Consider the following 25,687-nt stretch of genomic DNA (forward strand, 5'->3'; position numbering starts at 1 on the left):
GACACGATTCATGGGGTTCTCATCAACTTTATCAAAACCAGGGAATTTCAACAGTAGCGATAATTCTGGCACCTCAAGTACAAAAATAGAACCCAGAAGATTCAACATCACAGCCCAGGTCTCACATTCAGTCAACATGCTGTGATTAAAAGGATAAATAAAATAAAACTAAGCATTTAAGAAGAGTTAGCAAAACATCTCATCAGTAGGTGTAAATCGCTACACACAGTGCTAGCCCTGCAAACAACATGGGCTACAGAAATGGAAAACTTTTTTTACGTTCATGGACAAAACAAACCTCTACATTACTGGTACAACATTCTCAAACACAGTGCTTCATTTCAGGCAGACGAGCTCTGATCATTGAACTTTGGGTAAAACAGAATTGATTGTGTTATTGTAACACTGACAAGGTCTTGGGAAAACAATTTATTTTAAACGATACAAGTTTCAGAAGACAGATTAAAACACATGAAACCCATGTCTGAAGATTAAAAGGTCGTGGTGTTTGGCCTACGCACAGTCACAGATTTGTATCTTTTAAAAGGCATTTGGGATGCACAGACAACAAAATGAATGCTGTGAAAGACACACAATCCCCAAGAGGGGATAAAAGACAAAAGCAGAACGGATTCTAGGAGACAAACTCAAGCAACTGTCAGACAGTGAAACAACAGACGCTAATTAATAATGGTAGAAAATTGTAACTGCTCTTAAAGTCGTTAGTGACTCCCTTGAGCTCTGGTGTTCAGGCATCTTTGGTTATGCTGTGCTAAAGGACGGTACGTTGCTAAGCTAATCAGGAAGCCCGGGGGTCAAATGTAAGGCGGCCATTTTGGGCGGGGTGCCCTCAGCAAAGCACTGATGGGCTGATTGTCACAAACAGGAAGACGAGTCTCAGGCAGAGGGCAGTCTCCAGATGGGAAAGCCAATCGGGAACGGGAGGATGTTGTTTACTCGTGAGGATTCTGGGCGGCGATTGCATCGGCCAAGAGCCCAGGCTGAAGGCACTCGATGGGGCACTGAATGTTCTGGAACACGGAACAGAGAAACACTCGTCGGTTGAGGGTTTTTCAGGCATCTCTTACGAAGCTTACACGGTCAAAAGCGAATATGTTCCTCGAAGACCAACTTGGCGGCCAAATCAGATCTGAATGGCGATATGTTCGACGCTTCAATATGGGGGGAGGTGGGGGGGGAGCACTCACCACTTTGCGGAGAGTGTTGTCTCCGTATCTGACTGGCTGCAGCAGGCTTGCGTCAACCTCAGCGCCTGGCCTGCGACAGTTCTCACAGCGCCAGCCCTGACACACACACACACACACACACACAGGTTAGCACACAGATAGACTTCAGTGGTATCTGGTTCTGCCCACACATTCCATACACTTATCACTCAACCAGCAACACACACACACGCGCAGGTGTGACCTGTACCTGTTGTCCTCCGTAGCAGGTGCAGGTACAGATGGCTCCCAGATACTCCTTCTGCCACTGGTTTCCTACCTGGTACATCTTCCCGTTGTCATAGCAAGTGGACTCATCTACACACACACACACACACACACACACACACACACACACACACACATATATATACACACTGTATATGAGAGGGGGACTAAGATTCAATGGGGCAGGGACATTGCAAGGAGCTAAATTCACCAGACATTATATTCACATATTCCACTATCTCAAACGTCTTAATTAATCAGTACGGCTGATTTGGTTTCACTTTTACGCAAGGTGATGTCAATCCTGCTGACCAATCACAGTGCTGGGGGCAGGACTTACGTGGCTCGCACTTGAACTCTCCCTTGCCGTTGCCCAGACAGGAGCAGCTCATCATGTGACCGTTATCCGCCTGGCGCTCCCACCTGTCCCCAATACGGTAGTTGTTGCCGCCATCATGACACCACTCTAAAAAAAAACATGAAAATCACCAGAACGTGAGTTTTGAGTGTGGACCCTAGCCATGACATGGCAGGTTTAGCTAGCTAGGCGGTTTCCCCCACAGCCCAATAGCCTACAGTCAGAGTCCCGATAGTTAAGACTACTAGAGGATTCATAATATCACGGAGAGTTTACATGGTATTTTCGTACGTTGGACACATCTGATGAATAAAACTGAGGCGCTTACTAGAAGAATCACATCTGAAATGGCCGCTGCCCAGCCCAAGACACCGACACCACAGCTTGAAGCCGGTCTCCGACATGCGCTCCCACTCAGCGCCAACGTCTTGGTAAGTGGCGGTAAAGGTGTCGTAACATCTGTCCTGATTGGACAGATCGCCTTCTTGCACTACAGGAAGGAGATAAGACAGCGGTTGGTTGTTTTGAATGAGGGAAGCCGAGAATTATTTTTAAACCAACGTGTAATTTCTGTTGTACATTTTATTCAATGAGCAGACGCTTTTATCCAAAGCCATACAGCAGAATATCAATGACCAGAAGTGCAAAGTTCAAACAGTAGACGGCAGTTAGTTACTTACGGCTGTTCCCGACGGTGACGACCTCCTCCAGGATCTTGTGCTTGAGCGCCCCCTTGAGGGCTTCCACGATAACGTTGTAGGAGGCCCCAGAAGTGAGACCTATCAGAGTGGCACTGGTGGAGGTGCCTGGTATACGCATCTGATAGGGAGAGAGAGAGAGGGAAGGGGTGTGTGAAAAGAAGTTTAAGTTTTTGATCTATGAAATAAGGTTGGCAGCCCCTGAGGTTAGGCTACAGATAATGGCCGCGTTTCCCAGATTCGTTAAGAAGCTCTCAGTGTTAACAGCTTCTTAACAAATCTGGGAAACGCGGCCAATGTCTTTAAACCAGACATATCCATTTCTCCACCTCCCCCCCTGGCTGGTCCTACCTGGAACATCTTCTCTTCGGTGTGAGTGAGAGGGTTACAGGACACCAGGTAGGCGCTGCTCTGCTTGTACGGCTTCCAGGAGATGGTGGTCTGGGTCTGCGCCTCCTGGGGAGATCCCGTCTCGTTCTCTGGGAAACCAAAGGCAGAGCCGGGCACGTTCACCCTCACGACAGGCACCCTGCGCCCCTCCGCGTCGGGCAAGGGCACGTACACCAGGGGCGTTTGGGGCCAGTAGGGCACCTGGGGGTGCCTGTTGTTGTTGTACTCTGTGTACTCCACGCTCTGCCCCTGGCCCGGGATGTCCTGCCCGCTGGGGCCCACCACGCTGTTGTCGGTGTCGCCGGAGGTGACCTCGGGCACGTCCAGGATGCTGGGGCGGCCGGGCCGGTTAGGGAGCGGCAGCCCAAGCTGGGATTCCGGTTCTGGTGCGGCAGAGAAGGGTTAGGAAGCAAGCTCGTTAGCTCTGAGGGGGATTAGGGGGTCATTGGGGGAGGGGAAGGGGGGGGGGGGCTGGGAATTAAGTAGCTGCAGTCGCACAAATCAGTCAGCATGGGGCTGTCGTGTACCCAGCCGAAGGCCGGCGATTGCTGACTGCACTGCTTCACAAAAGCCTGCCACTGTTTTGGTTTAATGCCGTCGTTCAGCCTTGGTTTACTGCTGTCACTCAGCTTTCGGACGGAGCATCAGAAGGTACTCAGAGTGAGGTGCAGAGTTTTGATTACGGCACAGTTAGAACTTGTAAATAAAGACTTTGTATAGACAGCCTCTGCCTGGAACAATGCAGGACACTCAGCTGAGTAGCAAACACATGCTAAGGCTCGCCAAATGCCTTTTTTTTTTTTGTGTACTTGTACCATTCAGACACAAAAAAAGAAAATAATTTGTTTTGGGCCCGTTTCGTTTTGGAAGCCTTTGAGAGTGTGCGTGTCGTTGTGGTTCCGTGTGTGTGTGTGGACATGTATAGTACCCAATTATTGTGTGTGTGTGTGTGTGTGTGTGTCGTATACTCATGGGCCATGTTGGCTTGTACTCACGAGTTCTGGCAGTGCCCTCCAGTGGGGTGCTGGTCTGAGAGCTCTGGAGGGCGATGATCTTGATGATGTACTCAGTATTTGGCCTCAGACCTGGGGAGAGAGGGGGTGGGGGGGTCGTAGGAGGTCGTTTTTAAGGGAGAAGGTGGAGACGATAGAGAGAGTTGGAGAGGAGAGTTTGGTTAATATCTGTTCATCTACACAAACCCAGATCAGGCCTGTTCTACCTTTAGTCTTAACCAACTAGCTAGGCTGCACTTTGTGTCATTAAAAGGAGGGTGGAGTCCACTTACCAGAGATGGTGGCGTAGTTCTGTCCGGCATGCGGGCGGGGGCTGATCTCACGAGGGGCTCCGCCCGCTTGCTCGTACGTGACGTAATATCCTGTGATGCGTGTGGCTGGGGGCTCCCAGGTGAAGGAGATGGAGTTGGGGGTCAGTGAGGTGAACTGCAGGTTGGTGGGGGCCTGGACAGCTGGCTTAGCTACACACAAACACACACACAGGGGGTCAGACACTGTGCAAGACTCTTGATATGTTTCTGATTCTGTGGAGTGTGTGTGTGTGTTCTTACCAGTGCTGACAGTGAGAGAGAAGGGGGCACTTCGGGCCTTGCCGTTGAGAGTGTAGAGGTTGATGGTGTAGGTGGTACCAGGCTCCAAACCTGGGGAAGTTCAAACAAACTGATTACATATAAGGGTTCAAGTGAGGGTGCTGATGGGTAATGTAGTTCAGTGTACCAGAGAGGATGTAGAACAAAGTGCTGATGGGTAATGTAGTTAGTGTACCAGTTAGGATGTAGGTGTTCTGCTCTCCGTTGATGGTCTTCTTGATAGTTGGACGGTTGACCCCGAGGGGCGTGGCCTCTATGAGGAAGCCGGTGATGGTCTCGACCTTGGAGCGCCAAGTCAGCGTGATGGAGGAGTCCTTCACGTCGCTGATACGCACTCGTCTAGGAGGACTGATATCTGCAGAGAGGGAACGAGGACGTAGGAAAGGAGGGAGGAGATGTGGAGGAGGGGGAGTAGAGCACCGAATGAGAAAGAAGGAGAGAAAATAGTCAGTAGAATTTGTCATAAAAGCAAACCAGGTGTGTGTGTGTGTGTGGACATGTGTGTGTGTGTGTATCTGCTTACTCTCTAGTGTGGAGACCTCTCCTTCCAGGGGTCGGCTGGTGACGGAGTTCTTCAGAGCATAGACCTGCACCACATAATTAGTGGCCACCTGCGCACACACACACACACACACACAGACATATCAAATCAAGGTGTATCACGCATATGAATCCAATGACACGCACCATATTCACCCTCAGGGTTCACGTCTCTGTATTTTACCATGAGCCCAGTGACAGTGGCGCGCGTCACTTCCGGCCCGAGGTTCATCTCCTTGGTGGGGCCGTTGTTGTTCTTGGGCTTGACCACCACGCGGTACCCTGTCAGCCTGGCGTTAGGAGCCCTCCAGCTGACGGTGAAGGTGGCGTCGCCCACCTCAGACAGCATGAGGTCGGTGGGGGCGGGGATGGCTGGGCAGGGGGGGAGGGGGGAGAGGAGAGGCAGAGGTGAGGACCTGTAGTGTGTGTGTGGCCCACCTCCCTCTCATCTGTGGCTTGAGAGCGTACCTGTAGCCTGTGTGTGTGTGTACCTGTAGCCTGTGTGTGTGTGTGTACCTGTAGCCTGGGTGCCCACCAGCGGGGTGCTGGGGGCTCCCCCGTGGAGGGCGATGACCTTGACGGTGTACTCAGTGCCGGGGCGTAGCCCCCGGAGGACCACGCTGTCGTCCTGGCCGCGCGGGGCCGGCCGCAGCTCCCTCTCGCCCTCCTCTGGGCTGGAGTACAGCACGCGGTATGATGTCACAGCGCCGTCGGGGGCGTCCCAGGTGATGCGCACGGAGGTGGAGTCCACCTCGGAGAAGGACAGGTCCTTAGGACGGTCCATGGCTGAGGAGGAAGGGAGGGGATTTAAACAGACAGACAACAACAATAAATTAGCTTCTTAGCCTCATCAAATCGATTACGAGCTCCATTTCTCTATTAGGGTTGACTTTTCTTTCCCTCTCTCTCGCACAGACACACACCTGTGATGGCGTTCTCCACCACAGGAGCAGAGGGTTCTCCGTCGGTTCCCAGAGCGTACACGCTCAGAACGTACTCCACCGTCGGCATTAGACCGGTGAACGACATCTCTGTCTGTTCTGTAAACAACAACAACAACAGTCAGGCACACCAAAACAACACAAGACCACGCACACCCACACATGACTCAGGTGTGGCGACTACCAATGCATCTGCTGGTCAGAGAGCCTGAAATTGTTTTAATTTGAGTTTGAGACGCTCGGAAGGTACCGGGAGGTCCCGGAAGGTCCTGGTTCTGGTCTTACCAGGGGCCACCACCTCGGAGAAGGAGGGTCCCTGTCCGTTCTTGGGGACGCTGGTGACCCGGTAGCCCTTGACGGGGCCCTGGGCCGGAGACCAGCGCACCGTCAGACTGTTGTCCTTCACATCCATCACCTCCATCTGGGAGGGGGAGTCCACCTCTGGAGGGAGGGAGGGAGGGAGGGAAGGAGGGAGGGAGGGAGGGAGGGAGGGAGGGAGGGAGGGAGGGAGGGAGGGAGGGAGGGAGGGAGGGAGGGAGGGAGGGAGGGAGGGAGGGAGGGAGGGAGGGAGGGAGGGAGGGAAGGAGGGAGGGAGGGAGATGTGATCCCACACTACAACCAAAGTGCTATAAACAAAAAAGAATAACTGGATAGTACATTCTTTCTTCAGTACACCCTGCTACACCCTGCTACACCCTGGTACACCCTGCTACACCCTGGTACACCCTGCTACACCCTGGTACACCCTGCTACACCCTGCTACACCCTGGTACACCCTGCTACACCCTGCTACACCCTGGTACACCCTGCTACACCCTGCTACACCCTGGTACACCCTGGTACACCCTGGTACACCCTGCTACACCCTGGTACACCCTGGTACACCCTGGTACACCCTGCTACACCCTGGTACACCCTGGTACACCCTGCTACACCCTGCTACACCCTGCTACACCCTGGTACACCCTGGTACACCCTGCTACACCCTGGTACACCCTGGTACACCCTGCTACACCCTGCTACACCCTGCTACACCCTGCTACACCCTGCTACACCCTGGTACACCCTGGTACACCCTGCTCCACACACACACACTTGCTGCCCAACTCACCGGTCTTGTGTCTGACGTAGATGGGGGTGCTGGAGGCGCTGGGGCTGTCCCCTCTACTGGTAACGGCATAGACGGTGATGGTGTAGTCGGTCCCGGGGTTCAGGTTGGAGATGGTGGCGGTGGACTGAGATCCAGGGATGGTGAACTCCGTAGGAGGGGAATCCCCACCTGGAGGGAGGGAGAGAGAGAGGGATGGGGGAGGGAAGGGAGAAAGAGGGGGGAGGGAGAGAGGGGGGCATTTAAAGGTTAATTCAGTGTTTTTTGTCAGCACATTGACGTGTCTAGGTGAAGGATTGGGTTTAGAACTGGGGCCTGCTTGTGTTTGAAATGAACCAGCACAGCAGGGGCATTTCAGCCGATCTGTTATCATCTGATCTGTTATCAGCTGGTACTCACCCGTCTCTCCGTGGGTGATCTTGTAGTACCTGACCGTGACAGAGGGGGCGTCCCAGCGGATGGTGATGCTGGTAGGGGAGGAGGACTGCACCTCCAGGTCAGTGGGAGCATCGGAGGCTGGGGGGGTGAGAGGGCACAGGGTGGGGGGGTGAGAGGGCACAGGGTGGGGGGGTGAGAGGGGGACAGGGTGGGGGGGTGAGAGGGGACAGGGTGGGGAGGTGAGAGGGGACAGGGTGGGGGGGTGAGAGGGGACAGGGTGGGGGGGTGAGAGGGGACAGGGTGGGGAGGTGAGAGGGGACAGGGTGGGGGGGTGAGAGGGGACAGGGTGGGGGGGTGAGAGGGGACAGGGTGGGGGGGTGAGAGGGGGACAGGGTGGGGGGGTGAGAGGGGACAGGGTGGGGGGGTGAGAGGGGACAGGGTGGGGGGGTGAGAGGGCACAGGGTGGGGGGGTGAGAGGGGGACAGGGCGGGGAGGTGAGAAGGGACAGGGCGGGGGGGTGAGAGGGGGACAGGGTGGGGGGGTGAGAGGGGGACAGGGTGGGGGGGTGAGAGGGGGACAGGGTGGGGAGGTGAGAGGGGGACAGGGTGGGGGGGTGAGAGGGGACAGGGTGGGGGGGTGAGAGGGGGACAGGGTGGGGGGGTGAGAGGGGGACAGGGTGGGGAGGTGAGAGGGGACAGGGTGGGGGGGTGAGAGGGGGACAGGGTGGGGGGGTGAGAGGGGGACAGGGTGGGGGGGTGAGAGGGGGACAGGGTGGGGGGGTGAGAGGGGGACAGGGTGGGGAGGTGAGAGGGGGACAGGGTGGGGGGGTGAGAGGGGACAGGGTGGGGGGGTGAGAGGGGGACAGGGTGGGGGGGTGAGAGGGGGACAGGGTGGGGAGGTGAGAAGGGACAGGGTGGGGGGGTGAGAGGGGGACAGGGTGGGGGGGTGAGAGGGGGACAGGGTGGGGGGGTGAGAGGGGGACAGGGTGGGGGGGTGAGAGGGGACAGGGTGGGGGGGTGAGAGGGGGACAGGGTGGGGGGGTGAGAGGGGGACAGGGTGGGGAGGTGAGAAGGGACAGGGTGGGGGGGTGAGAGGGGGACAGGGTGGGGGGGTGAGAAGGGACAGGGTGGGGGGGTGAGAGGGGGACAGGGTGGGGGGGTGAGAAGGGACAGGGTGGGGGGGTGAGAGGGGGACAGGGTGGGGGGGTGAGAAGGGACAGGGTGGGGGGGTGAGAGGGGACAGGGTGGGGAGGTGAGAGGGGACAGGGTGGGGGGGTGAGAGGGGACAGGGTGGGGGGGTGAGAGGGGACAGGGTGGGGGGGTGAGAGGGCACAGGGTGGGGGGGTGAGAGGGGGACAGGGTGGGGGGGTGAGAGGGGACAGGGTGGGGGGGTGAGAAGGGACAAGGTGGGGGGGTGAGAGGGGACAGGGTGGGGGGGTGAGAGGGCACAGGGTGGGGGGGTGAGAGGGGGACAGGGTGGGGAGGTGAGAGGGGGACAGGGTGGGGGGGTGAGAGGGGGACAGGGTGGGGGGGTGAGAGGGGGACAGGGTGGGGGGGTGAGAAGGGACAGGGTGGGGGGGTGAGAGGGGGACAGGGTGGGGAGGTGAGAAGGGACAGGGTGGGGGGGTGAGAGGGGGACAGGGTGGGGGGGTGAGAGGGGGACAGGGTGGGGAGGTGAGAGGGGGACAGGGTGGGGAGGTGAGAGGGGGACAGGGTGGGGGGGTGAGAGGGGGACAGGGTGGGGGGGTGAGAGGGGGACAGGGTGGGGGGGTGAGAGGGGGACAGGGTGGGGAGGTGAGAGGGGGACAGGGTGGGGAGGTGAGAGGGGGACAGGGTGGGGAGGTGAGAGGGGGACAGGGTGGGGGGGTGAGAGGGGGACAGGGTGGGGAGGTGAGAGGGGGACAGGGTGGGGGGGTGAGAGGGGGACAGGGTGGGGAGGTGAGAAGGGACAGGGTGGGGGGGTGAGAGGGGGACAGGGTGGGGGGGTGAGAGGGGGACAGGGTGGGGGGGTGAGAGGGGACAGGGTGGGGGGGTGAGAGGGGGACAGGGTGGGGAGGTGAGAGGGGGACAGGGTGGGGGGGTGAGAGGGGACAGGGTGGGGGGGTGAGAGGGGACAGGGTGGGGGAGACGGGGGGTTAGGGACAAACACGCTAGAATTACACTCAACTACACACACGTTGTCGGTCTACGGATGGACAGATGACTTGACATCATGAATGTGTGTGTCTGTGTGTGTGTGTTTATTTCCTGCAAGCTGGAAGCCTGGGACGGAACAGAGAAGATCAGGGATGTGATTAAACTGTCTGGGCTGTGACAGTTGGGCTGTGACAGTTGGCGGTCGTGGGACTCACTGGTAGCCTGTGTTCCGCTGAGGGGTAGACTCTCCTGGGCGCCGCTCACGGCAAACACGTGGATCAGGTACTCTGTCTCCGGAGTCAGGCCGGTCAGGGTGAATTGGGTCCTGGTCGGGGGCAGCCTCTCATCCTTGGACCTGCCGCCGCTGGTCATCTGGTACCGGACCCGGTAGCCGGTGATGACAGACTGTGGCGCCTGCCAGTGGACGGTGAAGGCGTTGGTGAACACGTCAGAGAAGTCTAGGCCGGTGGGAGAATCCAGAGCTGAGGAGGCACACACACACAAACACACACACACAAACACACACGTTCAAGTTGAATCTGAGATGCTTTAAACAGGTAGGCCTAGTGTACAGGCTCAGTGACAGTGGGACTCACTGGTTCTCTGCGTGCCCGTCACTGGGCTGCTCTCTCTCTCCTCGTACACACACACCACGCTCACACGGTACTCCGTGTTGGGCATCAGGTCTGCAAGACATCAAACAACTGCAGGTTAGAGCCGGAGGAGGAGAAGGACTACAGGGTCATTGGTCAATCTGGAGGATGAGGTAACAGCATGTGTATTTTTACATAAAATTTGTCTTCCCTCCCTCCCTCTTTTAAACCTTGAAACCAAAACAACGGAGAGAAAAACAGAAAGACAGGATCCCCCACGCGGACAGTCTGAGGACGTCTAGGGTCCCACCCCGGACAGGAAGTAGGAGTCCAAACTATCCAATCAGGAGCCTTACTCTGCAGGAGGAAGGTGTTGGTGGCTCCGCCCACGTTGAGCTCCTTGACGTCGGTGTCGTCGGTGACCGGGTGGTAACGGATGACAAAACGTGTGATGTCACTGAGGGTGGCGACGCTGGGCGCCGTCCAGGTGACTCTCATGGTGTCGGGGCCGACGCCGCCGAAGTTCAGGTTGGTAGGAGCTGGTACAGCTGGGGGGGGGGGAGGGGTGAGGGGGGGGTGGTGGGGTGAGGGGGGGGGGGTGGTGGGGTGAGGGGTTAATACAAGTGGGAGAGACTATAATTCCAATGGGAGTCTATGTCGAATTTCTACGTCATCGGCTAGATGCGTGATAATAGAATGGAAAACATTGAATTCAATTGAGGACAGTTTTGGTCGACAGTGTGTAAAGTAAAGTGTACATGAGTGTTTAAAAGTCAAGGTGAAAAGCGACATCCACGATGACAGGAGGCTGGAATCCTGCATGTCCAGAGAAACAGACAGTAATGTTAAAAGTTACAGTTATTATACTCTTTATCACGAGCGTTGTCAAGCGACTCTTTCGCTCTCCTGACCTCTGACCTGATATCTTTTGTCCTCGCTCTGGGATTAATCTAAGCTATAGCTACACTTACAGATGCTACTGCCGGTAGAACTTCCAAAGTGAAAAACTTTAAGTGAAGCTAGAATTCCTTCAATCAAACAAATGTTTTTGCCAATAAGACGTTCGACATGGAACTTCAAATCGTTCCTAAAAGTGTTTTTTTTTTTTTTTTTTTTTGATGAACCCCCACCCCCATCCCTGGAATGAAAGGGGTCAAATCACCAGGGTATGTCTGCTTTGTAACCGAGAACGGCTCGCTCTCGCCTTGCTCCGTCACTGTGATGATGACAATGTCGTAATCGACCCCGGGCTCCAGCCCTCGCACCGTGTAATAACCGCTAGCCGAGTCCACCATGTCCTGGACGATGGGCACAGTCTCGCCGGACGCCAGCACCGTTATCCGGTAACCGGTGAGGGCGGTAAAGTTGCGGGGAATCCAACGCAGACCGATGGTGGTGTCGGTAACGTCGACAAACTTGACGTTGTCTAACGTGGGTATGTCTGAAAGGGTTAAGTTGCGGCCCAGGCACAGGCAGAGACAAACACACATCAGCCAAGATGACGCTAATTACAACAAGCACATCAATTACATTCCCAAAGCACAGACAGTTAGACAGTGTGGCCATGCTAGAACGATTCATTGATTGCTCCAAAAATTACAGTAAAACAAAAGATACAGTTCACATTTCTTAATTAAAAGGCAAGGCGTTTATAGTTTCTCACAGTGTTTCTTCATTTAAGAGTAAGCCCATACTCATGCAGGTCACACAAACTTGCACAAACTTCAGTCACGGTTGAGGTGTCAACCAAACTTGCACAGCCATGTAACATTATGATACAGTTCAGCCAATGGCCAAGTTAGTAGGATAGTGTGTCCAATTAAAGCTTCTTAAGAAACGAATGATACACAATGAAGATGGAAGAAAGGAGGAATTACGTTTGAATCATTTAAAGCAGGGGTGTCAAACTCCGGTCCTCGAGGGCCGCTGTCCTGCATGTTTTAGATGTTTCCCTGATCCAGCTCACCTGATTCTAATGAATGGTCGTTATAACAACCCATTTAATTGAATCAGGTGTGTTCGAGCAGGGAAACATCTAAAACATGCAGGACAGCGGCCCTCGAGGACCGGAGTTTGACACATGTGATTTAAAGCATCCATCACCATAGTGAGTTATTCTGCTTGGCCAGGCTATACTTCAGACAGACTGAAGATTATAACTTTTTTAAGGTAAAAGATCCAAGAAAATGTCTATTTTATATAAACGGTACCAAAAGGAAATGGGTTGAATGTCAGAGTAGAACATTTTGAAAGATGAGAGTTAGGTTTGTTTAAAACTGATCCACCTTGAAACCTTCCTCCTATTTCCTGGCCCGTGAATTGACTTATAGCCAACTCGTTTGAGTCAGGAAGATTCCAGCTAGCAGTTGATCTGCAGACCAGCTGTGTGGATGTCACCTGATCTTCGTCCTGATCCAAGATCTGCTCTGCCTCTGACTAACAAAGGGTTGGGATTCAACCCACACACACACTCTCCGCAAGGGAACCACAACATTTACCGTTTAACCAAAGCGAATCCGGCGTTAAACCTCAAGCGGGACCGTTTTACAGTTATTTTTGTGTTTGTGAACTTCCTGAGGAAAAACTGGGTTTACAGCGGTCAGCGGCAGAGGGCGGGGCTAATGAGGCTCCATCTTGTTCAACTGCCAAACCGTGGTGGTTCCTACCTTGGGTGACCGTGCCAGACAGCGGAACGCTCTCCAGGTTGTCTTTGACGGTGAACACGCTGACGTTGTACTCAACCCCCGGGCTGAGGTGTTCCAGGGTGCACGCGTTCTGATCAGGCTGGACAAACTCCTCCAGAGAGTTTCCTCGCTGCCCATTGGTGGGCGTGCATGTCACTCTGTAGCCTGTGAAGTCTGTGAAGGGGGGCGTGGTGTCCGGAGGGGTAAAGAGAGAATGTTAAAAAGATTAGAGTTAGAAGACAGAGAGAGAGAGAGAGACAGAGACAGACAGAGACAGAGAGAGAGAGAGAGAGAGGCACCGATCCAGAGGAGAGGGGAATGGGAGGAGGAGGGTCAGTATTTACCTGGTGTTTTGGTGCCGGCCCATTGGACGAGCAGCTCACCGGTGTTAGTGTTGGGCTGCAGGGAGAGATCGGTGGGGGGAGACAGGGCTGGAGGGGGGGAGGAGAGAGGAGGACACACACAGTTACATTAGCCTCGTCCCTCTGCGTCAACAGCTACGTCAAAAACGACAAATCCCCCCTTCACCACAATAAACGGCTTCTCTCAGCTGTCTGCTTTTAAAATTGAAAAGGAAACCACAAACAGCGACGCTGTTCGGGAGAACATTTCTTACGCGTGACAACTTTGCCGGTGATGGGTTTGCCGCGGTTCCGTCCGTTGGCGATGGGCTGGATGCTGTATGAGTAATCCATCCCTGGGGTCAGGCCAGACACGTAGACGCTTCCCGAGTCGGAGGTTGCGTCTCTCGGAGACTCGCCCCCCTGACCGGGCCGCACCGACAGCTGGGAGGAAACGGGAGCAGAGACGTAGAGTTCAGAGGTCAAACATCAGAGGTCGAAGCAAGGAAGCGCGTGACGACTCGTGGAGGCGGTACCTTGTAGCTGAACCTGGGAACCGGGGTCCAGGTGATGATGATGGAGGTGTCTGTGACGTCAGTGTTGAACGGAGGGTTGTCTCCCATTGGAGGAGCTGGGGAAGGGGGAGGGGCATCAGTTAAACAGTTCTCTAAACACAGTGATGGGTTCTTAGACATTCTCACATTTTCTACCGAGCAAACGTTCCCTCGGCCACACGGCTTCCTATTTCCCCCCACCCCTCTCCTACTCACTAGTAGTGAAGTATCCTGTGACAGCTTCGCTGAGCACGTTCTCCTGCTCCGAGTGCAGTGCGACGGTGTAGGCCGTGTTCGGGCGCAGACCCCGAAGAGCGTACTGAGCCACGCCCCCCGGGATCCTCTTCTGGGTTGGGGAGGAGCCTTCGACGCTCAGGAAGAGACGGTACCCGGTGACTGTGGCGCGAGGGGCCTCCCAGACGATCAGGGCGCTGTCGGAGCCGACGTCAGTGAAGCGGATGCCTGTGGGGGTGTCTGGCTCTGGAAGGGGGAGTCAGATGGCTGAGCGGTTAGAGAATCAGGCTATTAATCAGAAGGTTGCCGGATCGATTCCTCATCGAGGTACTCACTGGTGGCTTTCTCTCCGACCAGAGGCTCGCTCTCTACCCCTCCGTTGATGGCGTAGATGTGGAAGCGGTAGAGCGTGCCGGGCTGCAGATGGGTGATCTCAGCATACGCATTGGGCGATACTGGCAAGGGCAGGGGCTTCTGGGTAGTGTCGCCAGGGACAACCGGGGTGAAGGTGACGCGGTATCCCGAGACTTCGCTGGGCGGCCCGGTCCAGGTGATGGTGATCTTCACGTCCGACACCTCGTAGAACTGCAGGTCTGTCGGTGAGGGCACTACCTCTGTGGACAGGAAGTTGGTTCAGTCGGTCAAGTGAGAAAAGTCGGGCCGTATTTTGGTTTTCCACGCTGGTCTTAAAAGTGACACTAAAGGCATTTGTAACTCCTACCAGCACCGCTAAGATGACAGTTGGCGAAACACATTGAATTCCATTTCCTGTAGCTTTTCCAGAGAAGATCTATCCTCGTCTGACTTTTAAGGGACTACCAGGAAGTCAGTCTGAGACTGTGAGTCAGTTGTCAACAAGTCTGATCCACATAAAAGCAAGAGGGACTGACAGACAATGTCCACACTCAGGTGTGTGTGTGTTTTCCACAACATAAGAACATAAATCAAATAGAGACATCAAGAAGCTAATAAAAATACCATGCTCAGTTTTATAGACTGTGTGTGTGTGTACCCTTGCTTTTGTGTCTTGGTTCACGACATGAGCGTGTCGACTCACTACAGGCAGTGAGTATCTGTCTGAGTCTGTACGTAAGCGGGTACACACAATAATGTTCCCATTAGTCTGCATAAATCCAATAGGGAACCATGATTATCAGCCAGGACGCTTTCACCTTCACTTGGCCAATCCAAGTCTGAGGATCATAAATCAAGACATATGTTTGGCTCAGAGGGTTGTCACTCGAGCCAAACAGCCAATGGCCAACCTTGACAGGGTGGAGAGAAAACCAACCCCAGTTCTGCTTTGGCCTGACAAGGCAGAGACCAGGCCAAGTTCACAGGTCGTCCAAACCAGCAGTCATTCAGACTCTGGCACAAGGCCCCACGATCACTAACAAACAAATAGGAGGACAGACAGTGACTTCATTTTCTCCAGAAAGTGAGTAAAAGAGGGGGTTGGAGGGAGAGAGAGAGAGGTTGTTTTAACGTCCAAACCAAGATTTGTATAGATTTCCAGTTCAAGTTTTTTGAATAAAGACTATCCGCTGAATCTAAATCAGACAACTCAAATGTATCGGATAAGCATCCGTTCGATTTAGTCATATCATCGAAATCTAGATCCAGTCTATTCTACTCGCTCTAGATCTATGGCACATCAGGTTTGTACCTGGCTGGGGCTCTCCTGCGGTGTTGACCTGGACAAACACGGGCACGCTCTCCTGGTTCTCCTCCACGGCATAGATGCTGATGTTGTAGAGCAGGCCGGGGCGGAGGTCGCTCAGGGTCACAGAGGTGGCAGTGTCCGGCAGGGTCAGCTCTGTGCTGCTGCCCTCGATGGACGGAGTGTAGATGACTCTGTAACCTGGGAGGGAGGGAGGGAGGGAGGGAGGGAGGGAGGGAGGGAGGGAGGGAGGGAGGGAGGGAGGGAGGGAGGGAGGGAAGGGGTGGGGGAGGGAGGGTAGGAGATGTCAGGGGTCGATTGTATAAAGAGTTTACAGAGAGCGAAAAACAGAAGAAAGCACACAAACACATTCTGTTTTTTTTAACCTAGTGAGCCTCATTCATGTTTTCGAAGCGAACCAATGAAGGCTCACACACACACACACACAGTGTTCTCTCACCAGTGATGGGGGCCTGGGGTTTGGTCCAGGTGATGTGGATGGAGGTTTCCTCCACCTGGTCGATCTCATGATCCGTTGGGGCATCTGGGGCTAGGGGTGGTGGGGGGACAGAAAAACGTTGGTCACCCTCCTGTATGTATCCATGAAATGGCACTCTAGTCAAGAAGAAAACTGTTGTTTTATGTGTCTGTAACTTAGATTGTTATTGTGGGTTTTAGAAAAAAAGAGAGGAGGGCAAAAAGGGGTGGGAAAGCGATGTGTGTGTGTTACCTGTGGTCTGGGATGTGGAGAGGATGAGGTTTTCTCCCTCCGGTAAGACTTCGTACACGTTGATGTTGTACCTGCGACCAGGAAGCAGCTCAGCGATGTTCACGGAGGTGGAGGATCGAGGCAGGTCTGGGGGGAGGGGCAGAGAGTTACATCGACTGTCAGTCTGTCGGCCTGTCGGTTCGTCTGGGTCTGTCTGTCTGTCTGTCGGTTCGTCTGGGTCTGTCAGTCAGTCAGTCTGGGTCTGTCAGTTTGTCTGTCAGTCAGTCAGTCAGTCAGTCTTGGTCTGTCAGTCAGTCTGTCAGTTCGTCTGGGTCTGTCAGTCAGTCAGTCTGGGTCTGTCTGTCTGTCTGTCAGTTCGTCTGGGTCTGTCAGTCTGTCTGTCTGTCTGTCAGTTTGTCTGGGTCTGTCAGTCAGTCAGTCTGTCAGTTTGTCTGGGTCTGTCTCGGCCCTCTCACTCACCCAGGACTTTGGGCGTGGCTCCCTCCTCGCTCAGCTCGTACTCCACCCTGAAGCCGGACACGGTGTCAGAGGCCGACACCCAGGAGATGACAAAGCTGTTGGAGGTGATCTCCGTCACCGACTCAGAAGTGTCCACCACAGAGGGGAGCTGGTTGGTCTCCCCTTCCGACGCGGTGACTGGAGGGAGGGAGGGGATAAAGATCAGGAAAAATCAGGAGAGAAACGTTTACAAAAAAAAGAAAAAAGAAAGAGACCTCGACAAATAGAAGATCACGACGTTCGGCACAAGAACACCCAGAGATACAAAGTCCTCGGCGTCCAACGCTCAGGTGAACTTTCACCTGTTCCGTAGAGGCACTTACGGGAGCCGTAGGTGGTGGTGAAGTCGAAGCGGGTGACCTCGCGGGTTCCGAAGCGCAGGATGCTGATGAGCTGGCCCTCGTAGGTGACCCCGGGTCGCAAGCCAGCGATGGTGTAGGAGTTCAGGTTCCCAGGGATGGTGACCTCCTTCCAGGGGGTGCGTGTGTTTTTCTACAGAGAGGGAGGGGAGGGGAGGGGAGGGGAGGGAACGTCAAGGAGCCATCTGGAAAACATCAGGCTTAAAACGACAAGGTGCCACTGGAGGTTTGGACAGGGGTCTGAGAAAACTGGTCGGAAAAACTAGGAGCTGTTCCCTGTCTGAACTCAGCTTCCAGCTTCACTTACTCTCTCTCTGTCTCTCTCTCTCTCTCTGTCTCTCTCTCTCTCTCTGTCTCTCTCTCTCTCTCTGTCTCTCTCTCTCTCTCTGTCTCTCTCTCTCTCTCTGTCTCTCTCTCTCTCTCTGTCTCTCTCTCTGTCTCTGTGTCTGTGTCTGTGTCTGTGTCTGTGTCTGTGTCTGTGTCTGTGTCTGTGTCTCTCTCTCTCTCTCTCTCTCTCTCTCTCTCTCTCTCTCTCTCTCTCTCTCTCTCTCTCTCTCTCTCTCTCTCTCTCTCTCTCTCTCTCTCTCTCTCTCTCTCTCTCTCTCTCTCTCTCTCTCTCTCTCTCTCTCTCTCTCTGTCTCTCTGTCTCTCTGTCTCTCTCTGTCTCTCTCTGTCTCTCTGTCTCTCTGTCTCTCTGTCTCTCTCTCTCTGTCTCTGTCTCTGTCTCTGTCTCTCTCTCTCTCTCAGAGCCAAGCCCTGTGCCCAGCGTGGGCGGAGCTGACGCAGGCTTGCAGTCTTGCCAGTCTGTCTTTTGGAAACCTGGGCTTTGGCTTTGAGATGTACTGTAGGCAAACTACAGGCTTTTTTCACACAGAAAAGACAGAATGAGAAATGGAGAGAGAAAGAGTGGGTGTATAATGAGGTGAGAGTGGTTTGGCTCTCCCTAAAGAAATACGTACTTAACAGGAAATGTGTTTGAATTAAATTAGGGGGCTGTAAAGATTTCAAACAGTTTGCCAGATCAAGAGCGCTTCAAAGAGAGTTATAGTGTGTGTGAAAGAGAATAAAACTGTTTTTCTAACATTGGATTTGTCACCCCCGATGTTAAAGGTCATTCACAACTGTCCAGCAGTGTGCGCATGTGTGGGTTTGTTAAAAGTTCAACTACCCCATGCCCTCGTTTTTCCAGTGCTCAAACTTCAATAAACAGAATAAACAGTTTGTTCTCTTTCACAGAAAGTTCCAGAAACTGTTTGAACAAACTTGCCTGATTATTGACAGGGTGGTTAAATAAAAAAAATCAAACACATTGCCTACAAACATTACCTACACGAAAGTCAGAGTTAGTTTATATGTGTGTGTGTGTGAGAGAGAGAGAGAGCTAGGTCTGGTTGTAAACACAGGGGAGTACTCACCACTCTCCACTTGAGGATGTACTGGGTGATGTGGGCCGTGGAGGGTGGGTTCCACTGGATGGGATGGGAGTCAGGCTGCTTCCCAGCCTCTGTGATGATCACCTGGACAGGGCGATTACCTCCTGGAGGAGATGAGGAGGAAAGGTCAAGGTGGAGATAAAGAGAGAAACAAACCGGCATGTTGAACCACACAAAGACGATAATAAGCTATGATGAGTTGAAAACTCTGGTGCATATTTATCATCTCCAACAGGGGTCTCAAACCCTGTTCCTGGAGAGTTGTACGTTTTTTAGCTCCCAGCACAGCTGTCACTGACCTGATTCAACACAGCTAATTATTAGAATCATAATCAGGAACCAATTATTGGGTCCCTGGTCACGCCGTACAGACCAAACGTGTTTCGAGTCCCCACTCCACCCCTGAACACCTGACCATCTGTTGCCTCAGTCTCACAGCTCTGACCTCAAACCACCACCCTAACACACACACACACCCACGGCATTGTGGGTAACGTAGTGCCTTCAGTCTCTTTACTGTCTGAAAGTTCCACCGAGGTGTTATGTTCCTCTCCAGCCCACCTCAAACCTCTACATCAGCACAAACAGACACCTCCCCCCTCTCCTTCCCAGGTGACCTTACAGGAGCTGAGACAGGCCTGGGATTCGGAGTCCTGAGGTCATTAAGGCCGTTTAGCCGACGGGCACTTTAGACAAACATACACAGATATCCAACATGTACTTTGTACCAGTGGGCTATGGCTGAGAGGAACTGTGCCAGGTCTATGTACATTGTACACGCATTATTATGTTTCATTTGTGTTCTTAGATGCAAAAAAGATTAAATACTACTTTACTTGATGTTTCTTTGTGGGTAGATGGTAGCTAGAATTTAGTAAGACTTTCAAAATCCTGTCAAAGTAAAGCCACTCTGCTGCATTCTGGGCTAGAGCACTTCTTGCCGTTCAGGAGGATAATGCAGACCGATAGCGTGCAGGTGGACAGATGTGATTTCAAGCTTAAACAAAGACTTAGCCCCCCCGTGGTAATCACAGACAGGAAGTGTGCGCTGTGCAAAGTGATAAACGTCCCCCCTACCTGCTCTGGTCACACCCTTCCCAGCATGCCACTGCAGCACCACTCAGCTGCACAATGGGGGGGGGAACAACAACCCACACTACAAAGACTAGGAGAGAGAGGGGGGGGGGGTCCAGAATGGGGGATGGATGCGACCTTCCCCATTTGCCGGACATCAAAGAATTAACGGAGGTGGTGAAGTTGTTGCCAAACCCCCATTCCCCTCCCAGCTTTGATTTCAAAAGGGTTTCAGTAACAGGGGAGGTGATGGGTGGGCTTGGAGGTGGAGGGGAGCAAACATAGATTAGGTAGCAGCAGGCGTCCCAAAGTGTCTTGTAAATCAGAGAGGGTGGGTAGAGGTGGAGTAGGGGAGGGGCGGGCGGGCGGAGGTAGTCTACGTGGTGAGAGATCAACTGCCTCATCCAGTTACATCAGCGCAGCCCTGACATTTAGCTGTTCACGCACACCGGACAACCAGGTTCTCAGTGATGATGTCACACTCACTTGTCCCTTCCCCTCCCGTGCCCCTGGCCAATCGGGAGGCCTCTTACCTGGGTAGGTCTGCTGGGGCTCGCAGCTGAGCTCGCCGATGCCGTTGCCGTAGCAATAACAGCGGTAGCGGACGTTGTGGATGACCTTGTCCCAGGACTCTCCGATCTGGTGGAAGGCCCTCGTTTCAGGCTCCTGGCACTGGTCTGGGGAGGGAGGGGCGGGGGTCAGGGGTCAGGGGTCAGGGGTTTAATATCGTTGTTTAAAATCTAATGTAAAAACTCCATTAAGCTGAAACGTACAAAGATGTGACTAGGCGTGGCTTAGACGACATACAGACTACACAGCAAGTCTCAACGTGGTAATTTAACGCCAGGAGTGTTTAAACTGGTCCGTGAAAGTCATGAGAGTGGACTTAAGTCAGATTAACTCCTCCGGTGTAAAATGAACACTTAGCAATTTGCAGGGTAGATCTACAAAACTAAAGAGGCAACTAGTCATTGGGAGCTGACTGGAGGAGGAACCCACCGATGGCATCACACTTCCAGCGACCCCGCCCCTGGCCGAAGCAGGTGCAGTTCATCATGTAGCCTTCGTCGTGACGCTTGGTGAAGGTCTGGGACACCTCGTAGGTCAGGCCCTCTACGATGCACTGGTCTGGAGACGAGGGAGTGGCAGAAAAAGGAACGCAAAGCAGTTTAACGTGAGTTTGACTGTAGCCGCGCGCAGGCTTGTGATGCTAGTGACTGTGGCCGGCGAGTTAGCTACCGTTAGCTTCACTTTTCGCTATTTAAACTTTAGATTATGCCTAAACCGTGCAACGGAACCTTCCAGCCGATACAAGCAACGCTTTCCACGCACATTTTGACACTGACATTGTCTATGTAGTGCAACAATTCAAGGACTAGTTGTGGTTGAAAAATAATAATAATACATATACAGAGAGAATCCCTGCCAAAGACAAGCACACCCAAAAAAAGGAAGGGAAAAAAAAAGTTTCTGAAATAATGAAATATCGTGCTTTTCTGAAAAGTGAAATAACATACATCTATGTAAAGTAGAGTCTTGGGTGACTAAAACCTTTGCACAGTTCTGTAAATGTATAACCCATTTCTACAAATTTCCAATGACACATTTTGTCATGAACGTGTTTCCTAAACAGCAAACACAGCAAGGTGTCGACCCCTGACCTCTGAGCTGGGAGTAGGCAATGCAGCTCCACTCTCCCCGTCCGTTTCCCTGGCAGGTGCACTGCATCATGTGACCCATGACGTCGTGACGCTTGTCCCACTTGTCTCCCACGCGGTGCATGAGGCCGTCGTTGGTGGTGCACACCTCCTCGTGGGCTGGATGGAAGCAGAGGAGGAAAAGTAGTCAGGGAGTGTGTGTGTGTCTGTGTGTGTGTGTCTGTGTGTGTGTGTGTGAGTGTGTGTCTGTGGGTCTGTTTTCACGAAGGACTGGGACCTGTACTTTTGAATTTATACTTTGCTTGAATAGGTTTTAAATCTCTGCCAGTGTGTGTGTGTGTGTGTGTGTGTGTGTGTGTGTGTCTAAGATGTGTTCCCTCCCTCCCCCCCTCCCTCCCTCCCTCCCATGCCTGTCCCTCCCCTCCTCTAATAGCTCTTAATTAGTTCCCGTTGAGGGAGATTAGTGGACTCCAAGTCACCCCCCTAATCATACAGCCATTACCATGAATAAGATCAACATCAGATAAGGATGATTATAGCCCAGCCGCGAAGAGGAATCCTATGAATGTGAAACACAGACACACATCTAACGACTTCCCACACCCTCCATACTGACCCCAAACCCCCTGTGATGGAGGAGTCAGGCCCCACACTCCCAAAGTCAAATGACAGGACCCAACTGAAAATTGCCACATTTTCCACTGATGCATTTGGAATAATTATATAATTAAATATTTCCCTTCATGTATAATATGTTTCATGCACATAAATGTTACAACTCTCCAAATACCCTGAAGTCCAAACACCCCACCCACACACACACCCACTCACCAGCCATGGGGCAGAACCCATAGTGCTGTTCTCCGTCGTAGTTGCTGCTGGTGCCGCACCACTTCATCCCGTCGCGGCGCCCGTCTGCGGTGCAGTCGCTATAGTTACGCCCGTTGTAAAGGAAGGGGAACTGACACAAAGCGCCGTTAGAGTTGCCACCACGGGTTGTCACCAGGGCTGTTGGGACCACACACAGACACAGACAGACAAGGTTAGATGTTTCCATTTGAATGTCATTGGCCGGGTTTCCCAGATTCGTTAAGAAGCTCTTAACGCTAAGAGCTTCTTAAAAATGTTCTAAGAGCGTTCTAGAGCGCTTTTCGAACGTTCTTAAGAAGCTCTTAGCGTTAAGAGCTTCTTAACGAATCTGGGAAACCCGGCCCTTATCTCTTATCCAGAAGGTAGTTTACTGTTTTTGTACATGTAATAGGATAAATACAACATCAATCACTTCATTCTCATCACTCATTCATGTAAGTATCCAATCAACATCCTCCTTTCCATCCAGCCAGCCAGCCACAAATCTTATCTATCCATCCGTGTCACCTTAATCCATCCCTCTATTTTTCTCTCTCCTCTATCTCCACCCCCTCACCGTTCTTCTCAGTGCAGAAGGAGTACTGCTGGTCGGTGTCAAAGTCGGAGGAGGTGGAGCACCAGAGCTGCCCGTCGCTGCGGCCCTCCGAGGTGCAGGAGTAGTGGGTCTTCCCCTGGAACACGAAGGGGAAGGCGCAGGGCTGGCCGTCTGAGTTCCCCCCATACACCTGGGACTGGCCCTCTGGGAGGGAGAAAGGACAAGACAAGAAGTGAGATACTGTGATCTCCACATCATGTTTGTGTGAGGGTCTGCAAGCGTGCGGCGCTTTCAAAAATGACGTTTATCCTGTTCCATACACACACACACACACACACACACTCACCCCACTCCTCACAGCTGACTCCGTTCCCCAGGCAGGTACACAGCATCTGCTTGCTGCCCTGACTCCTGATCCAGCGCATGCCGTCGTGGTACGAGGCGCCGGAGTCCGTGCGACAGGTGCCCTCGGTGGGGGGCTCTGGCTGAGGGACCACCTGGGTGGTGTGGATGTTGGTCACCACATGAGTACCCTTACCTGCGGACCAACGACACGAGCAGGGAACACACCGTCAAACATTCAGGCGACGCGGTCTTCGTCGGGGACCGGAGGTGGTCGGACAGAACGCGGATGGAGGAGGGCCGGAGTCCATGTGGGGAAGTCTTACCCAGGCTGGAGGAGGAGGAGGACGAGGAGGAGGAGGAGGAGGTGTGGCGTTCACACTTCCACTCGCCGCGGCCGTTCCCCGTGCACAGGCAGTTGAGGCTGTTTCCGCGGGTGTCTTTCTTGGTCCAGGTGTCTCCGATGCGGTAGGATCTCCTGGTGTCCTGGTCATTACAGCGGTCTGGGGGGTGGGTGGGGGGGGGGGTGGGTGGGGGCAACAGTGGTCAGCAGAGAATGACGTGTGTTAGTGTGTGTGTCAGTGTGTGTTTGTCTGGGTACCCACTCACTTCTGGATGAACAGGTGATGCGTCCATTCCCCTCTCCTAGACAGGTGCAATCGATCATCATCCAGCCCTGATATGACTTCTCCCACGTCTCACCCACCACGTACGACGCGCCAGCTGTGTTGTCATAGCAGCGCTCAGCTGTGGGCAGGAGCGGGGAGGAACTGGGTTAACTCTACCAAAAATAATGCTTGATTGTCGGGGAAATGGGTCCAACTTCACAAGCAGAGATAAAATCGATCGTTTTGCGGGAATTGGATGCGCTGTGATGTTTGACTTGTTCAGCAAACTTGGCGTGTTGGAGCGGACATCAAATATTTACACAATATTCATTTCACAGAAATGTCCATCAGAACGTAGGACTTTGAACTGTTTCTAAAATTGTTTCAAGGACTGGAAATCCTACACACAAGGCATAGCTGCTACCTTCATACTGGAGCCACCACTCACTTTCACTGCATAGTTAACTGCTAAAGCAAACCTCCCTCTTATGACATTACACTCACCAACGGGTTTGCAAGTCCACTCTCCCTTGTTATTTCCGAGGCACACGCATTCCAGCATGTAGTCACCCGTGTCGTGAGGCCTTCTCCAGGTGTCCCCGATTTTATAAGACTGACCTCCCTCGTGGCAGCGGTCTATAAAAGGCAATAGCTTGTGAATACCAGTTAGTTCAAAAGGCGACAAAATGTTGGTAACGGTACAGCGAACTCACTTGCAATGGTACAGCTGATTTTGCCCCGGTTAGAACCGATGCACGTGCAGTCCCACATCATACCGTCCTTCGGTCTCTCGTAGGTTTCACCGACACTGTATGTCCGATCGTTGAGTTTGTCATAGCATGACTCCACTATGAAAACACGATACTTTGGTTAACGGTTTCTGATAGAAGACACTCCATGCGTAACGGCCGTGGGGGTCAGCGCGCACTCAGAGGCGCACCCACGGTAGAAGTAACACCTAATTATAAAAATTTATAGAGATCTCTAAAGACTACTCAAGAATCACGGATAAAAAAACAAACGTGAGAAGGAGTTTTTTGTTCGTTTGTTGCAGCTTACCTTCAGGTTTTGTTTTACATTTGATCCCAGCCTCACCGTTGCAAATGCACAGTAACGTGCTTCCACGGTAGGCTTTCTCCCACTGCTCGTTGAACCTGAATGAACGACCATTCTCATCGCAGCCAACTGTAAAAAGAGACAGATACCGGTTCACGAGTAGCCAACACCCGTTAGTTTTCAATTAACATGAGTTGGAATTATAATTTCAATGGACATGGGTCTATTTAAGTCGCTGAAAAGCTATATGGAAAATGCAATCGTTTTTCTCTGAAAAAAAACGAACTAAAACGGTAGGCTATAATATCTTATTTATAATGCATACGCTTTATTGTCTCTATACATACCTTGAGCAATGGAGTCTGCGGATGTTAGTTCGGGATAAACTTGTTGCTGGGTTTGTCTTTTGCTTTTTCCTTGGTTCTTTGGCATACAATGGACAGCGCTGGTTACGCACAGCGCAACGAGCAGCCCAGTAACGGGGCTGCCGGTCATTGTGGAATATCTAAGGGGGAAAGATGTCCAATTGTCTTTCCCAGAGAGTACTAAAGGTCCCAGAGTCTGTCGTTCCGCAGTGTTGATGTTTTTCCCCAGATGCAGCTGGTTCCTTTCAGCTGCCCTTCTTTTGCAGCCGCTGCAATAGACCGATTAACTGGCTGTGGGACGTTTTTATAGTACCTGCTCATCATTTAAGGGGAGGGACTTTAGAGACCCCGGCGCAACCCACAGACACCAAACACGCCCGTTCAAAACCACAAGTGAATGCAGTAAAGGTCACGCGGCATGGTTTTTAGGCTGTTAAATTTCTAGAAAGTTCCTTACTGAGCCATTGTGTCGATCCAAAAACTTATAC

At 52.9% G+C, this 25,687-nt stretch overlaps 1 protein-coding gene across 2 annotated transcripts; it reads right to left on the reverse strand.

The window, feature by feature from the left end:
* Positions 1-11: 11 nt before the first annotated feature.
* On the reverse strand, positions 12-25,464 carry fn1b (fibronectin 1b). Of its 2 annotated transcripts, XM_084668407.1 has the most exons (46): positions 25,182-25,464; positions 24,838-24,963; positions 24,492-24,626; positions 24,283-24,414; positions 23,780-23,917; positions 23,497-23,673; positions 23,175-23,366; positions 22,850-23,032; positions 22,255-22,431; positions 21,427-21,582; positions 20,765-20,893; positions 20,299-20,442; positions 18,674-18,795; positions 17,223-17,391; positions 16,861-17,037; positions 16,402-16,527; positions 16,132-16,221; positions 15,678-15,872; positions 14,347-14,625; positions 13,994-14,257; positions 13,760-13,854; positions 13,499-13,667; positions 13,227-13,313; positions 12,865-13,056; positions 11,361-11,639; positions 10,555-10,746; positions 10,202-10,291; positions 9,821-10,087; positions 7,492-7,608; positions 7,096-7,263; positions 6,270-6,425; positions 5,967-6,083; positions 5,560-5,829; positions 5,228-5,415; positions 5,027-5,114; positions 4,679-4,858; positions 4,465-4,554; positions 4,186-4,374; positions 3,896-3,985; positions 2,862-3,283; positions 2,493-2,631; positions 2,141-2,302; positions 1,795-1,920; positions 1,438-1,544; positions 1,209-1,304; positions 12-1,031 (listed from the first exon to the last, which is right to left on the reverse strand). In XM_084668407.1, the coding sequence occupies exons 1-46, from the start codon at positions 25,327-25,329 to the stop codon at positions 954-956; spliced, it is 7,413 nt and encodes a 2,470-aa protein (XP_084524533.1). In that variant the 5' UTR covers positions 25,330-25,464; the 3' UTR covers positions 12-953. The 2 variants fall into 2 exon arrangements, with proteins under 2 accessions (XP_084524533.1, XP_084524534.1); XM_084668408.1 differs by lacking the exon at positions 11,361-11,639.
* Between the last annotated feature and the right edge of the window lie 223 nt (positions 25,465-25,687).

The sequence above is a fragment of the Hypomesus nipponensis genome, chromosome 12 (assembly GCF_054491055.1).
Source record: "Hypomesus nipponensis isolate SF chromosome 12, ASM5449105v1, whole genome shotgun sequence".
In the NCBI taxonomy this organism is placed as follows: Eukaryota; Metazoa; Chordata; class Actinopteri; order Osmeriformes; family Osmeridae; genus Hypomesus; species Hypomesus nipponensis.